Below are 16197 nucleotides of genomic sequence, written 5' to 3' on the forward strand. Positions count from 1 at the left end.
AGTGACAGAAGTCATGAACAAGGCTTGAAAGTGAGAAAAGGGAAGGTAATATTTTATGGAAGCATCCCTAAAACCTTCTCCCATGCATTAAGAAGAAAAATGAATAAAAATATTAGCAGTTGACTATACTATTTTGAACTAGAAAATCTGCTGGGTGTCTTATCCTTAAATAATAATGTAAAAAATTTTTCCTTTGCATTAAAATTCCTGAATTGATCTGTTGCTGCAGTAAATTGTCACAGTTTGTCCTAAGGGGTTGGAGGGAAGTCAAAGTGCCTATTTTTTTTTATTACCTGGAGGTACTGGCCCTCTTTATTATGGCCCTAAGAATCCATGATATGCCAAACCTATGATACGTCAGGGAGCGAAGAGCATCCTGCGCACACAGCAACGTCTTTGTGCTGCGAGGTCTGTTGGAGCACTAGATGAGATCCTCTTCCTGTCTGGCTTTAGTCTGAATTGCTTATGGATCCAGCTAGAGGGCTGGCTCCTGCAGCAGCTATCTCAGGGTATCAGCATATCTATCCTTGCAACAGCACCGTGAAACAACACAGCGCTTGTGCCCTGATTTTACGTGTGGTTAAATGCGGTGCTGAGAGATAGAGGCTGCAATTCGCAGAGGTATTTAGTAAACTTGTTCCATCTGTATTTGTCATACCAATTTGCTCAAGAGCCATGAGAACATCAGACCCTGAATGTTTAAAACCTTGAAATCAGTTTTAAAAAAACATAAGACTTAAAAATAAATAGGTATTTGAGTGAGGTGGCAAAGAGTCTTTATTTCTTTCTTAAATTGTTAAGTTTCTGGGCATTTCTCTGTTATCATGAGCCCTGGAAACTGTCTTCTATTTACCATGCTTATTTTTTTTTAATAATATACTTCTGTGTTTTGACTCTGAAACATTTTTCTATCTATGTTATCAATGGATTTTTTTCAACATGCAATTTTGAAGGGGTTTTAGCTGTTACTAGTGCTTTGACAGTGTATGATGGGTTGAGGCTGTGTACCTTCAGACTCTATTCACTTGAAGTGAGCTTTTTGCTTGGGGCCAACAGCACACGGTCCTAACGTGTTTTTTTTGTTTGTTTTTTGTTTTTTGGGTTTTCTTTTTTTGCTAGTTTAGAATTATGCAAGTGTGATTTGTAGTAGTGCCTGGAAAGAGGCACAAACATCACTGATGTGTTTACACCAGATATTTTGTATGTATTGGATAATATTGCATAACTGTTTCCTCTAGAATTTTGGCCAAATACTGCTGTGCAAAATTAGATAATGGCTGTGATGTTAGAAGGATGTTATGTAGGTGGAAAAGTTAAGCCCTTTACAGACTGACAGTTGCTCATGCCATCTCGATTTTGCCCACACGTGTCCCTGTTGGGCAGTGAATGAGGCAGACATCCCGTGGAAAAAATGCTGGGTGGCCGTGTAATTGCATTACAGTCCAGCTGCTGCTCTCGCCGCTCCTGAGGCTCTTTGGTATGTGCTGCTCTAGGCTCCTTCTCAAAAAGGAGAAGGCAAGCCCAAATCCTGTAGTTCGCTGCTGTGTCAGCTCCCCCCGTGCCCATTATATTAGCGGTGGCAGGGCTTGAAATTTGACCCTTTTACATTGCAGCCGAGGCTCCTGCCATCTGAATTTCAGGGCTGTTGCTCCTAGCTGGCAGCTGGAGATGGCTTTTATCTCGGAGTGGAGGCTGGGCAGCTGGGGCCGTGTACTGGCTTTTGTGGTGGCCATGGCAGAGGGCTCAGCCCAACTGTTGTTTCTCCCTCGTGAGCAAACAGTTTCAGAGGATGATAGAGGGAATGGGTGATTTGAAATGTCACCCTGCCACAGTGTGATACCAGTGGTCCTACACTGGACTGAGGTGCTACCTCCCAGCAGGCAGCTGGGAAGCCCATGGCGAGAAGCAGAAAGGCCCCTCTCAGCAAAAGCCTTTGAGTGGAATAGGACTTCCAAGTCCTGATTGAAGCATTCCTTCGAATACAAAACATATACAAATCAAGACTAGAACTAACCAATAGTCTTCATTTGTTCTTAATCTTTTTTAATGTTATAGCCTGTAGGTTAGTTGAGCTGTGATTATCCCATTAGTTTCAGGAGGCATGTTTTAAAGTGACACAGAGCACTGGTTGCTAGTGCCACTGAAATCATCTGCTTCACTGCTTCAGAAAATAGCTGATGTTTGGTTTCGGCTGAGCAAACGGAGATGCTTCTGAACTGACTTCAGCAGTCTTTCTGTAAGCCAGCAGTTGGCTTGCGACAGATGAAGCTGAGTAATCAGAAGTTCATGGCTGAAATTGGAGCCCTGCACCTGAAGCATGCCTTGGACAGGAGTTTCTGTTTTATTTGGAGCTGTTACAGAGGAGTCTAGATTTTACTTATGTTGTAATTTTGTTCAAAACCTGATTGACTGAGAGGCACTGTGAAACAGCCCATCAAAGCAGGTGACCTTTAAAGGTTACTTCATGTGTCCGTATTTGTTGACCTTTCCTGGGAACTTTTTTTCAGTGGCAGCCTAGCCATTCCAGCTTTAAACTTTACTGGCAATTTGCTCCAAGAATAAGTGATAGTCTTTGATCCTCTGGACAAAAGTAACTTAACTGTCAGTTTCACAAGAGACTTCTTTATTTTTGCTGAAATATCTGGGCTTTGCAGAACTTTGAACATGTTGAAGACTTTTATTTTTCCTGTTTTCTGAAAGCAATTTAGACTTTTCCATTTTTGTTATGCTATCTCAGGATCTTTGTTTAGGATTTCTGATTTGTATCCTTTGCTCCTTTATAAAGTTGTTCAAGATACTGTTGACAGAAACACAGGCCCATCTTGCTGATTGCGGATTCCTTGAGATAATCCTAACAGTTTGGATTTAATGCTTTTAAATATCACATCTTGTTTCAATTATGTTTGATTGATGTTATGATTGCAGAAACTCTTCAGGAGTGTCTCCTGAGAGCCTATTACTTTAAGTAACATCTTGGCATTTTGAATTCAATGTATGCTGTGATTATTTTTGTGGTTGCTTTTTCTTAGCGTGGATTGCTATAGCTGATTCTGGGTTTGATATACTGCTGGTGTCCTCACCGTAGGACTTTTGTGCTACTTCTAAGCACAAAATATATCCTTCCTAACTATCATCTGCTACCTCCTTCCATGTACAAACTACGTGAAGCAGTGAGAGGATGCTGAGCAAGGGTCATCAGCTCTACGCAGCAGGCATGAGAACGAATGTTTGTTGTTGCTCTTGAAGTCTGCTTCATATTTTCCACTTTTCAAAGGCCATTCTCAGGATTTTGAGCCATGATTTTGATGGTCTTCTATTGGGTAATTGGACTTTTTGCATCATTTGCGTAATGGCTTTACAAAAAGGTAGTGGTGCAAATCTAGATCATATTCTTCCTGTAAATTGAGCAGCTGACCAATGTCTATTTGCTTCATTTATGTGTATATTTTTGTAAGTATAGGGTAGAAATCTTGCAATGTTACTCTTTCACTGTTGAGTATGAATTCCTCTTCACAGCAAGAGGTTCCATTCGCCTTGAGCCTTTCTCCTAGTCTGATGGTCCAAACTAGGGGAAAGCTTCAGATGTGTTCTTAGACTAAAGCAACTGGTGCCTAAAATCTGTACATCTAGGCTCTTATTCGGGTCAGAATAATGGAGCTATTAAAAGTTGTCAGACAAGCTGAAAGAAAAGCTTTCTTTCCAAAGATACACACAGGGAATGACATAAGCTGTGGCTGATGAGGTGTGTCTGAAATGTTGACAGTTATCAGGCAAATGGCATTTCATTCCTCTTGCCAGCTATGATGGAGCCCAGCTCAGCATTACAGTCTACAGAAGCTGATCTGCTTTTTCTTGGAAGTGTGGTTTCCTCTTTTGTAATTGGCTGTGTTTAAAAATATGAAATAAAAATGTTTTGGTTCTTTGAAAATACATGTTTTATTTAGAGCTCCTCTCAGTTTCTACCCTTAGAGCCAGTACTGGGAGGGATTAGCTGGAAGAGCTAACATTCCTCCTCTTCTGCTCTGTCCATCTAACTCGCAAGTTCCTGGCTCCTTTTTAGACTACGGCTGTGAGCTTACAAAATGGCTGTGATGCCTCTGTCGGTATGAATCTGGCAAAAATTCTTCCAACAGGAAGAAATCACGTGGAACACTTATCTTTGCTCTTTGTAGTAGAGCTTAGCCAGGAAGATCGGCGCTTTGGGGCTGCATCTTGTGTCCAAAGACTAGAGCTGCCATTAGCAGCAGCAGAGCAGGAATGGGTATGCATGGAGGCCATTTCAGGATATAGAAAAAGGTGTGGGGGGGTGTGTGTATACGTACACTCACACACACACATATACATATATATATAAAATAAATTGGACTGCATATGTGACTGGTAATTTTTTAAACTGAAAATAAATCTGGAAAATCACATCTTTCATGGAATTAAAAGTGATCAAGTGGATTTTCTTTTTTAAGGAAAAAAGAGAAAGATAGAGATATTGCTATCATTACTCACAGGACAAAAATCATCTTTGATTGTACAAAGTATTTATGTACTATGATGGTTATTTGCACACACAGAATTGCATTTCAACATTTAGGTTCTGTTTAGCTTGTTAGGGCAACAGAGCTAATCTGTGAATAATGATCCAGCATATCAAACCTGTGGATTCTCTTATCATTGAACCCTACCCAAGATATTTGGGAGCAGAACATCAAAAATGAATGTCATCTGACAGCAGCCAGATCACTAGCAGAGTTAAAATAGCCCTGGACATGCAGTTCATGATGTGTGATATACAAGTGGCGCATATCCGTTTACTGGGGGTGTTGTAATGGTGAGATTGTTTGAACTAAGTCCATGCATCACATATTTCAGCACTCAGCTCTTGGGTCACAGATGAAAACATCTATAATGGAAAGGATATTTTATCGAAATTATTTTATGCGTAGTAGTAGATTTATTGGAATTCGAAATATATCTGTTGCTAGTTATTGTCCAGATATTATACCAGGGAAAACAAAGGTGTATTATCTGCGTAAGTTAGTTGCACATTTTATTCCTTGGCCTAATTGTATGGTAGTGGAAATTGTATTATACTTTGCATTTGACAACCATGCATTTACATTTGTATGTTATGCCATAATAATTTTAAAAGATTCTTCAGACAAAAACATGTTTTGCATTAGTTATGTAGAATAAAAAGGTAGCTTGCAAGTCTCTAATCCCATTCTTTCTATTGAATTGCCTTAGTAGTAGACCCTATAAGTTAATGAAATTTCTCTCTTCTTATAGCAGGAAGCCTTGTAAATGCGTGATAGGATAGAATATACTATCTTTGAAAATGAAGACAGTTTTATAGTCTAGAAAAATCATTTCATAACAAAAGACTTGTTTTATTTTATTATCCTTGACTTTTTAAATCTAATCATGTCTGATTCTGCTAGTTATTTGATGTCTTCCTTGCTGTAACTTGCTGTAATTCCAGTGATATCTTATCAGAGGGTGCCATATCCTGTCTAATTCCATACATCTAACTTCTGTTTGCCTCTTTGCATCTCTCTTTTTCAAATCTAATTGAATCTTTTAATGACGACTTTGAAAGTACATGTTTTTGATATCGTCAATCTAGTCTTTAACAATTTTCTTAATCTTACCCACCTGATCTGTACATTTTTATGAAAAACTTTAGAATTTATTTTGCAAGAGTGACTAGGAGTTCCAGGCATGAAATAAAACTCCATTTTGGAACAAACTGTACATACGTTAACAAATGTCATCTCTTTAGTTCTCAGTTATTTCCATATCAAATACAATGCTCAATATAGAAGGATAATGATGGTTTAAGTTCTGCTGTCACATTCAGAGGTCGGAACGCCTCTCTGATTTTTAACTCACATTAAGCAGCTCATCTCCCCCACTCCCCTAAAGTTTGTGCAACTGAAATGTTGTTAATGGTTCAGCATTGCTGACTTTCTAATCTTGTTCTTTCTTGCAAAAGTGCTATACTTGTATAATTCTGAGAGGAGGGGAAAATAGCAAACCTTAATTTGAAGTAAAGCAAGTAGCAATTTGAATTTACGTGGTGAACTGAGCTATTTAGCAAGTAGGAGCTAATAACTTTAATCAAAAAGAAAAAAACAATTGTTATATATATACGTATATATAAAAATTTTTGCTTTGTTTGGTTTTTTGCATTACTGATTCTTGTAAGATGTGTGATGATGAAAGAAGACCCTGCTGTGGCAGTTAGGTATGGACAAATGGTCAAAATGCCATCCTTTATTCAAAAAAGCACTCAGTCTCCTTTCACATCCTCTACTTTCTGCTGTCCATTGTTATCCAGGTTTGTACTGTATTTTAGGCTATTCTGATGTGTAATGCATTTATGGAAAAAAAAATTAAGCATTTTTCAGGGTTGTTCTCTAGTTTCATGCATGGAGTCCATGCTGTGAATGACATTAAGGCTATGCAGATTAATGAATCTGCAGGCAAAAGAACAGAGAGGAAGATAAAGAATTTTATTCCCCCCCCCCAAATAACTTTTGATTGACTTGCAAACTAAACAGCATATAGTTCTCCCGCTACCCTGCAAGTTATTAAGAAGTTTTTTTTTTTTTTTTTTTTTTTTTTTTTTAAGAAAAAAAGTTGCCACAAAGATATGAAATCCCTCTTCATTGGCAAGATTGGAATTTTATGCATTTCAGCACTGCAATCTGAGATTTTTTTTTTAGTCCATTAACTAAACTAGCAGGTGCTGCTTTCAGGGCAGTATAATCCACTTTATATCCAGACACATATGCAAAATCTGGGATTTTCTGATTTTATTTTCTTTCCTTTTTTTTTTTTTTTTGATATTGTGTATTAGCAAATCCTTAATAAAATCTTAGGGATGAGAAAAAAACATTTTTCAACTCTGCTGTACACAGTAGGTGCCAAAAGTTGTCATAAATTCTGTTGTAATGGAAAAAAAAATCAGATTTCCTAAATAAATAGAATATTCCTCACAGTGGACTCCAAAGTCCTCTGCACATTATCTATGCAAATACCTGTGCACAATTCCCCATTGAAAGCAGCAACTTCTGTGGTGGCACACAGTAACTATAGAAACAAATATCATCCATTCTGGTTTAAATTAATAACGGGAGACACAATTTTCTGAAATACTGCTCTTTTTGTTTCAGAAATCAACTGTAAACAGTTGTTTGAATTCAATGTCTAATATGCTAAAAATATACAGCTAGCATGAATACACAAGAAATATTGAGGCTGTAGATGGCATGTCTGCAGTAGGACCAGGCAAGAGCATCCCGTCTCCAGTGTTCTTTTCCACATTCAGGGTTGTTTTGTGTTGCACATTTCAACACTGTCCCTTTTTAAAGCTTAAAAAGGGTTTGATTAAACTCTTTTAATGTATATTTTGCCTGAAACAGAATCAGTATATACTTCTCTCATCTTTTTCCCATTCATTCCAAGTTCCCTCAAAGCCAATGAGAGTCTTTCCACTTAACTGAGCCCTTTACCTGGCTGCTAATTCTGTCTTCGCTCCCCGCCCTTCCTTGAATTCACATTTTTAATCTCTAAAAAGTGGAAGGCAGCTCAGAAAAAAAGATTTAGAAGCAGTAAACAACTGGAAGTTTCATTATTAGTATACTATGAAGAAAATAAGCTCCGATTCTTGTATCAGTAAGCACCAGCACTTGAAAGCAGTCTGACATACCATTTTCCAGAAAACATGATGACTGGTTGTTTCAGTAGTTAGATTTGTCTTGAGGAGAATAATTTCTGTGCATTTTCTTTTCTCCATCTATCTTGTTGTTCAGTGTTGCCTTTTCTGAATTAAACTGTGTATTATATGATAAACTTTGCATCTTAGTATGTATGCCTTATGAAAATCTTGTGCAGGAACTCATATCACTTGAATTTCTGCATGGATACTAAGTAAATATATTCTGTTTTATTGCTGAAAAATTTTGGGGGAAGTTAACACAATGCCTATGTAGAGTGGAAGGTAAGTAGTGTATGTAGAGTCCTCAGTGCTTCTAAAAGCTATCACTTCAAGAGAAAGTGGAGCAAGCAGAGCAGTATCTGGAATTACAAATCTTATATTCAAAATGAGAAAATTACTCTCGGGTGTTAATATAAAACAAACTATTATTGCTTTGGAACTTTGCAGTGGTGCTGCTCAGGTCTAACAGATATATAGTGGTTTTTCCACTCCAAAGCCCAGAAGATGCATTTATTGATTGAAAAGAATGGGTGATATTGAGGAATTCTTTTCTTGTCAAGATCACAGAAAGAAAAGATCTTTTGGGGAGAGGGGTGTTCAGTAGCACAGAATACACTGACTTCATAGCCCACCGTGATGTTGTAGTGGAGGAGCAGTCTTGATCCTGGCTGGAAATCAAACATGCTACATATCAGAGTATGGTCCATACTAACTTTGAATTATTTAGATAATTTATTTGGGGAGAAACGTAGCCTGCCCTCATACTTTGGAACACACTTAGAATTAAATATGGATTAGTGCTGGTGCTCTGTGCCCAACTGCTTTGATGTGTCCCAGCTGCCACCATACCACCATGACATGAGCAACCCTAAGCAGATGCAATGGTACGAAGCTTTCATAGGTTGCATTTGTCAGCAGTCTAAAGTCTATCTTGGCTCTAGGATATGATGTGTTGCTTTTATAGAGCCAAGTCGTGGGAGCACACGAGGCTTCTGGCTGCTCACAGCCAGAAGCATTTCAAGCAGATACTTACATACATTAATCTGGTTACTCCATCTTTGTATCATCTGCTTCTGAATGTGAATTTTCTTCCCTTCTGCAGCTTAATTCAGGGCTGATTCAATAGTGCTAAGATTTGTTGTGCCTGCTACAGTTGAGCAAAGCAACCGAAGCAAAGTTAGGTAGCTTTTACTAAGGTAAACTAAGGATTTACAACTTAAATATGTATGTTCTGCACACCCTCAGGTGTTGCTTTGCTCCTGTTCTGTTTTTTAAAACACAGGCTAAGCCTTTTTGGTGAAGTGATTTATTTGCCATTTTTTCTATTCTTTGTAAAGTTTCTATGTCTTATGCAGAGATTTTTCATTCTAAAATTTTCTGTTTTCTTTAGGGAACAGCAGTTTTACAGTCTGGAGTCTTACCAGCTATACCAGGTAGGAGTTATTTAGTTATTTGCTTTGTTAAATAATAATACTTAAGTAAAGACTTGTAATGAGAGAAACAGTGGATCAATGGGAGTAGAACTAAAGACTGTATTGAGAATTATCCTCTTTAGTTGTTTCTGCTGCGACTGTAGTATCTTTGATTGTAAAGGTTAATATGTTTGCTATTCCCTTCCTTTTATAGTCTAAAGAGGCTCAAAGTTGTTTTCATATAAAGCTACTTAGTGCTTTTTCTGCTCATATAGGCAAAGGTCAATAAAGTCATCTTTTAGGCTATATTAGCGCCCAAGGTAATCTTGGTTTAGAAGTTTAGTATGTAGGCCCAGGTTTCTAAAGACCCCATGGACATGGGTTGGATCCTTACCTGATACAATCTGGAGCTGCTTCGCGCATGTCAGTAGAGCTACTGATTGCCCGACAAAATCAGTAAGGGAAGGGAGTTGAGTATCTGGCCTGCAAAGATGGTTAAGGCACAGGTAACACATTGCCTATCTTTTACTGTACAGATTTACAGTACAATTATCAGTAAAGTGTCTTAGTCATCTGGAGTTCTCTATTTAGCCAGGTGGGTCTGGCACCTGTTGTATCATCACTTCGCCTCAAAGACAACTCTTCATAGTTCTTTGAATATACTAGGGTTTGTGTACTGTGTTCATCTTATTCCTTTGAGAAATTGGTGCAAAAATGTCATTTAGCATCTCAAGCATCTGTGTATTCCTTAACTGCTCCCTTGCTGCTTTGATAATTCAGTGGACTCACTAACTTATCAGGTTTCCTGCTTCTGATAGATGTTTTTTGCTTATGTTTGTTTATTACTTTTAAACATCTTGACAAGTACACAAAGAAGCATAGCTGCCTTATGCTTGTATGACTGAATCAAGTTAGATACCTCGGATAAGGAGCTTTTTAGGGGAGAAGGTTGTGAGTAATTTTATTTGTTTGTGTTAGCAGGGGAAAATCCAGAAGCATTTAGCAGATCTCATTCCTAGTTGTTTCATTCCAGTCAGTGAAATTACTCTAGATTTGTAAAGTTGCAAGTAGAAGCACAAATTGGATCATTACTTCCAATTTTATCTTTCCTTCTAGTACGCAGATTTCTAGTCCTCTAATCAACTGGAGTAAAGCAGAGTGCTTTATGTGATGGAAGGGTGTATAAATACAGGGGAACATGAGTCTATTGCTGCATATGATGGGTATGATATTGTCTCTTCATTAATTTCAGTGATGAACGCATATGATATATAAATGATATTTGTGGATGCAAATAATATCTGACACAAAAACTTAATTTTGGATGAAAGAGTTATCGTGATAAAATCTGCCATTAAGCAGATTGGGAATGCAGAAATACAGGAGAGGTTTTTGAATCCATGGAAAGGAAAGATACAATACTGAAGAAATTTGGATGAGTTTTCGTATGTTGTGCAATGGGAAAACATTATGTAAGGAAAAAAAAGAATACATTTTGGAATAAATATAAAATGATTTAGGCAGATGCAGCCTTTAAAGCTAGTGACTCTTAAGTTAGCCTTTTTTTTGCCATCTTTGTCTTATCTTACATAGTCTCATTATATACCTGTGGAACTTTATTCTTAAATATGATACTATTTTCCCAGGGTACAAAAGCAAACAGCGTATTTTCTCTGATTCGATAATGTTTCATATTTATTATCCACGGATATTTCATTATGAAGTATTGTCTTTTGTATTTGTGCTCATTACAAGTATAACTGGATTAAACTTGGTGTTGCAATACTTTGAAAATAATAACTGTCATATTTGGATTTCTTGCTTTCATGATCTTTAACTCAAGCCACATACTGAAAGTCTGTTGGTACCAAGCAGTATTTCAAACATTTTACTGGAGTTAAAGAACATCATTAGAACTTTTGTTTATTTATCTACTATATGTTTTTATATGTTGTTTATATAGGAGAGTACTGATCTGAGGTAGCTAGTTTCAAAAGCTGTCTTGCACAGGTACATGGCAAGATATTTCTACATTAATGTCTGCCTGACATTATATGTATTATTATATGTAAATTATTTTGTTATTTTTTTTACAAATAACTTTGGCATAACTGATTAGAAAAAGAGACTGAATTAGATTGTTTTCATTTGAAGTGGTAGTATTCTAACTGTTACTATAGCTTTTCGACAGAGATCAAGGTAAGGGATGCTTTGGAGTGATGTGATGTAAATATGCCTGCTCTAAAGTATAATTAATAAGTTGTATTTGTGATCATTATAGACCTTAAAAAACTGATAGGAACTTGCATTCAAGAGTGATTCAAATTGCCTGTTATCTGCGGCTGCTGGATTCAGGGGGTGCCTAGATTTAGTACATTTTGGACTAAGTTGTTCTTATGAGGCCTATATATACAGTTTGCCATGAATTCTTAAGAAATTTTGTAGTCTGTTCTAGTGGATGCAAATTCAGAGATATGTATGTGAGTTTCTACTTCAGGAGCATCTCATGTGTTTTGAATTAAGGGATCATGAATGAGGTGCACGCTCAGTGTTAAGAGCTGGAACCAGAACCCAGCACTTCCCTTCACAGAAGAGTAAGATAAAGAGCTGGTGGTCGTCTTGATTATAGCGGGGATCAATGGGTTGTTTAGTTCATAGCTCTGCCCAGGATTAGGATGTATTATGTGCATGTCTCCAGTACTTCTTTGTTTAGCGTGTTCTGCAATGATGGAGAATTCTTACTCCACCTAAACCATCCAAAGTGCTTTGCTATTCTTACATTTACTCTGTATTTCCAAATAGCTACCTTTAACCTTTCTTGCTGTGATTTAGGGCTATTATTAAAACTTGTGCTTCCTTCCAGCTTATTGCGGCAGCTTAGACAGGAAGTTCACTTATAATGCTTTTCATGTTCTCCTTCAAAATATTTGGAGTTCCTCAGCTGAGGAGATCTCAGCCCTATATCTCCTCTTTCACTGATGATATTTAAACCACGAGGCTGTCTTGGGTGTGTGTATGAAGGAAAAGCCCACTCTTTCTGTCCTTATTTGTCAACCCTTCCAAGAGAACCAAGCAGTTGGAAACGCAAGACTTCTGCGGAGCCAAGGACTCCTCTTTAGAGAAACCAAATTCATGGAGTGGGTTTGCAGAAGAGCTTAGGCTCCCTTTACAGTACCTGGAGAAGGCATTTCATGTAGGCTGTCTGTGCCTTTTTTTTTTTTTTTTTTTGGAAGCACCTGTCCCTTCCCATTAGCTATGGGGAGTCTGAATGCCTGGGCATTCCCAGGAGTCAGACCCAGCCTCAGGCATTTCAACACCCAAGTTAAACAACTGTAGTGGGAGGTCTGAATTTGACTCCCGTCTCCATTCATGACCTCCCTGTACTTTAGTGCTGCAGGCTCTGGCAATGCAAAAATCAATAACTGAATTGGAAAATAACCAAAAAAATCTCTTCTCTCCCTCTTGGAAGCAGTTTACTTGAATACTGATAAGTTTTGTGACTCTTGAATTCTTTTCTGTCTGTGCAATTCCATTTTTTCCATATTGTAAATGAGCAAAGTCATCAGCATTGCAACAAACTGTCTTGCTCTCTGGCAGCCTCTTTGCTTGTAATACAAGACCTACGCAATGCTTGACTGGAAATGCTTGGAGAGGTTGTAGTTAGGAACAAATATTGGAATTGAGCTAAAATGTCAAGATCCTGACTATGAACACCGTTCCTCAATTAAATTGTTCTTAGGTAGATAGGGAGTCAAGAAAGGGGGAAAGGAAGAAAAGAATAAAATTAAATGTATAACAGAGGCAATGGGTGCTGAAAATGAACTCAGCTATCTGGCAACTTAGACTTTCTTCTTTCATTTTTAAAAATTTTATCTATGTATCTATCTGTTTGTTTATTTTTGCAAACCTGTTCAGCTTGATTCTTCTATTCCAAGCTTAGGAATAAGCTTCAAGGAATTAATTTAGATCAGCGAGAAAGAAGAATCTGGCCTGTACTGTGTTTGCTGTTTTTGTTTACGTTGAAAATAATTTATAATTCCCAGAAGTTTAGTATGTCCTCAGGTTTTATAAATTATCAGTTTTTCAGATGAAGGAAGACAAAGTACACCATGGTATTTTTAATGAGCGAGCAAAGGACTGTGCTGAACAGTGTCCACCATCATACATCACAGAGCTGAACATTTTAATAGAACAGCATTATAATAATGAGAAATTGATTAATGAAACCCTGACATAATATGACATGCTCTTTCTTGACTATATTTTATTAAATAAGTGCATTTAAAATCATTCCTGTAGTAGAAGAAAAATAAGAGCTCAGCGTAAGTGGTTTAGGTAAGCTGATTAAAACACGTATTGCATTTACAAGCTAAGCCTTGGCCTTAGTGCATATATGAGTTGCTAGAAGCCTAGAAAGAAAAAATATCTTCACTGTGAAACCAGCCACTAGTGAATGATTCAAATGCTGCTGCTTCATCGTCATGGCTGGTTTCTGTTTACGTGAGGCAGAAAGTGAGTCCACACCGTGGTGATCCTTACCTTTGTGTCTGACCTGCTTCCCCATGGCTTCTCTGACACTGAAATCTGGGGAGATTATTTGTCCCAGCCATCTAGATAAGAGAGATAAGAAACCTTATTTGCCAACCTAGTGATTATTTTGGTTTCCCACCTCTCCCACTAAGGTTCCTTCACTATGGCCTTCATCTGTGGCCTGCACAGATCCTGACTTAGGTGCATCAGAACTGTTTTGTTCTAGATACACACCAAAAGTATCCAGCGCAACTCCAAAAGTATAGCTTTCAAACAACCCTCGGTGAGATTCTTTGCACAAAACCTGATGGTGAGTCCAGCCTAACAGTTTTGCATTTTTAAGGATGGAAGGTTGGGCTGTAGTGGCCCTACAGCATGGGAAGATGAATAAAGGAGGTGTTTAGCTCCTCTGTGATTCTTTCGAAGCAATATTTGAACAGTCAATGTGCTTGAATGGATTTCGGGTTGGGAGTGGTTCTACTACTTCTGAAGTTTCGTTTTTCTGAAGTTTCCAGTTAGACAGGAAGCATTTTTGAACACGGTGAAATCTGTAGAGCAGATGAGCATTTTTTACGCATCCCTCTCAGCTTTTATGTATTGCAGGTAATGCTATTTGTATAGCATAAAATATATGAAGTCACTTTGAAAACAGAAAAACAACAAAATCAAGGAAACTTTAGAAGTCAATTGTATAGAATCAGAAAGTCCTCTGTTACATTTACATGAAAAAAAATGGTGTGCTTGCAGTCTTTCTCCTGTAAAACAGTAGCTGTAGTCTTTGGATGCTCTTCTAAGCAAGATAGCTGTTTTCAAAGAAGGTGATAGATAAGTTGATTGGCTCATGATAAAGATATTTGTTGTTTAATAAGAAGCAGGACTTTATCTTGGAGCACAGTGTTTCCTCCTGTCCTGAGGAGGAGTCAGAAAATCCAGTGGCCGAGGCCTTCGAACTCTGCCCTGCTCTGCGGAGGCGAAGAGGAGGCTGGGCGGTGGGACGCGAGCGCAGGGTGTGCGTTGCACGTGTCTCCTAACTGGTCACGCAATCGTACGCGACAGGATTTGAAAATGTCGCTGGCTGGGCCCTGTTCAGAGCACTTACTCCAGCTTCTCTCCTCTCTGTTACTGTATCCTCCCCCCGTGGCTTCTTCTTGTGGCACGTGTGGCAAATTGCACTTATTCTTCAAGAGTGGGCATGAGGAGATGAGTATGATATTAAAAACCAAAAAACACAGAAACAAAACAAAACAAAACAAAAAAACCCAAAACCCAACCCCGTTTCAGGTAGCAGTTGCTTTTGTTTTATCTATCTACATCAGAGGTCTGAATTCTAGTCACTGATAGGAATACAAAACGTTCGGAGAGGAGACAGCATACCTTTACTTTGTCACATTTTGAATATCTTCTTCCTCTTGCATGTCGAGGAAAGTAGAATGCAAATAACTTTACAGGTGAACTACTCAGTTTTTAAAAAATGCGGGAGAGTCAGCCACACAGAACTGGGTGCCACTGGAAAGTGGAAAAATTAATTCTTAATACCTTGGAAGACAAAAACAGTGATGAAAGGGAGTGTCTGTCTCCTACTAGATGCTTTGTGTGTTCAGCAATTTATCTTGCTAATTGGCTCTTTCCATTGCTACAGGAATTATTCTAGGTTTCATAAATGATAAACAAGCCAATATATACGGTAGCTATTAAGAAGAAAGAAGAAAACATCTGGACCGATCTCTTTTGACGTGTGTTTATACAAGGCAGTTCAAAGCCTAAAGGAAATTCCGTGAGAGATTTGACTATGTAAACATTTGTTAGTCGCAATATTTGAACATGAGAAAAATGCAACAGGTCAAATTCTGAAGTATTAATATGATTCTTTTTAAACTGGCCCCAAATGGGAAAACTTCAACTCGACCATAAATGGATTGGAATATTTTGTTGTTTTCGCTTTCCTTTCCTCTCCTGTTTACTTTTCATAGATTCTGAAAATGTTGCTTAAAAATTCATCTTCCTTGCAGAAAGATTTCAACTGAGTTGCACAGAGGTTGGGCCTGTGTTGGTTCTGTTTTGTTTTGTTTCTCCAGTGTGGGGGCAGAGGGGGAGAACGCTTTGTGTTGTGGTGGGGCTGCAATTAGCCTAAAGCCGTCATCTTCTGCTGAAAGCAAGGTAAAACTTTCACCGGCACAAGGTGTATTTTGGTACTCTTATTAATGCAGGGAAAGGATAGGATGCTCTGAGAAGGGAAAAACCAAAAAGCAGATATGGTGACAATATAAGTAAATCCCTTAATGGAGAGCATGCAGGTGTTATTTGTCCTATTTTTGCATTTATTGACATCAGGAGTCTCATTAAACACAACATTTCAAAGTGTTTTTACTGGTTAGGTTCTCACCAGAGTATGCAAAGGTTCTATAGTCTGATTTGGTATTAAGATACCAAATCAGTTCCTGAGTACGTATGCTTAAGTACAATTAAGTACAATTTACTTGCACAAGAAGCTTCCTTGAAATTGCTCATGTTAGGAAGTAAATGGCAGTCGCCGAGATC

General features: G+C 38.0%; 1 protein-coding gene across 1 annotated transcript in view; it reads left to right on the top strand.

Moving 5' to 3' along the window:
• The window catches only part of DOK7 (docking protein 7), a 70488-nt gene that overhangs the window by 45433 nt on the left and 8858 nt on the right, over positions 1 to 16197 (top strand). The window contains exon 8 of the mRNA XM_062575282.1: positions 9108 to 9150. Coding sequence (XP_062431266.1) covers positions 9108 to 9150 — 43 coding nt within the window. The remainder of the gene's footprint in view (positions 1 to 9107; positions 9151 to 16197) is intronic.

The sequence above is a fragment of the Rhea pennata genome, chromosome 4, assembly GCF_028389875.1.
Source record: "Rhea pennata isolate bPtePen1 chromosome 4, bPtePen1.pri, whole genome shotgun sequence".
NCBI lineage: Eukaryota > Metazoa > Chordata > Aves > Rheiformes > Rheidae > Rhea > Rhea pennata.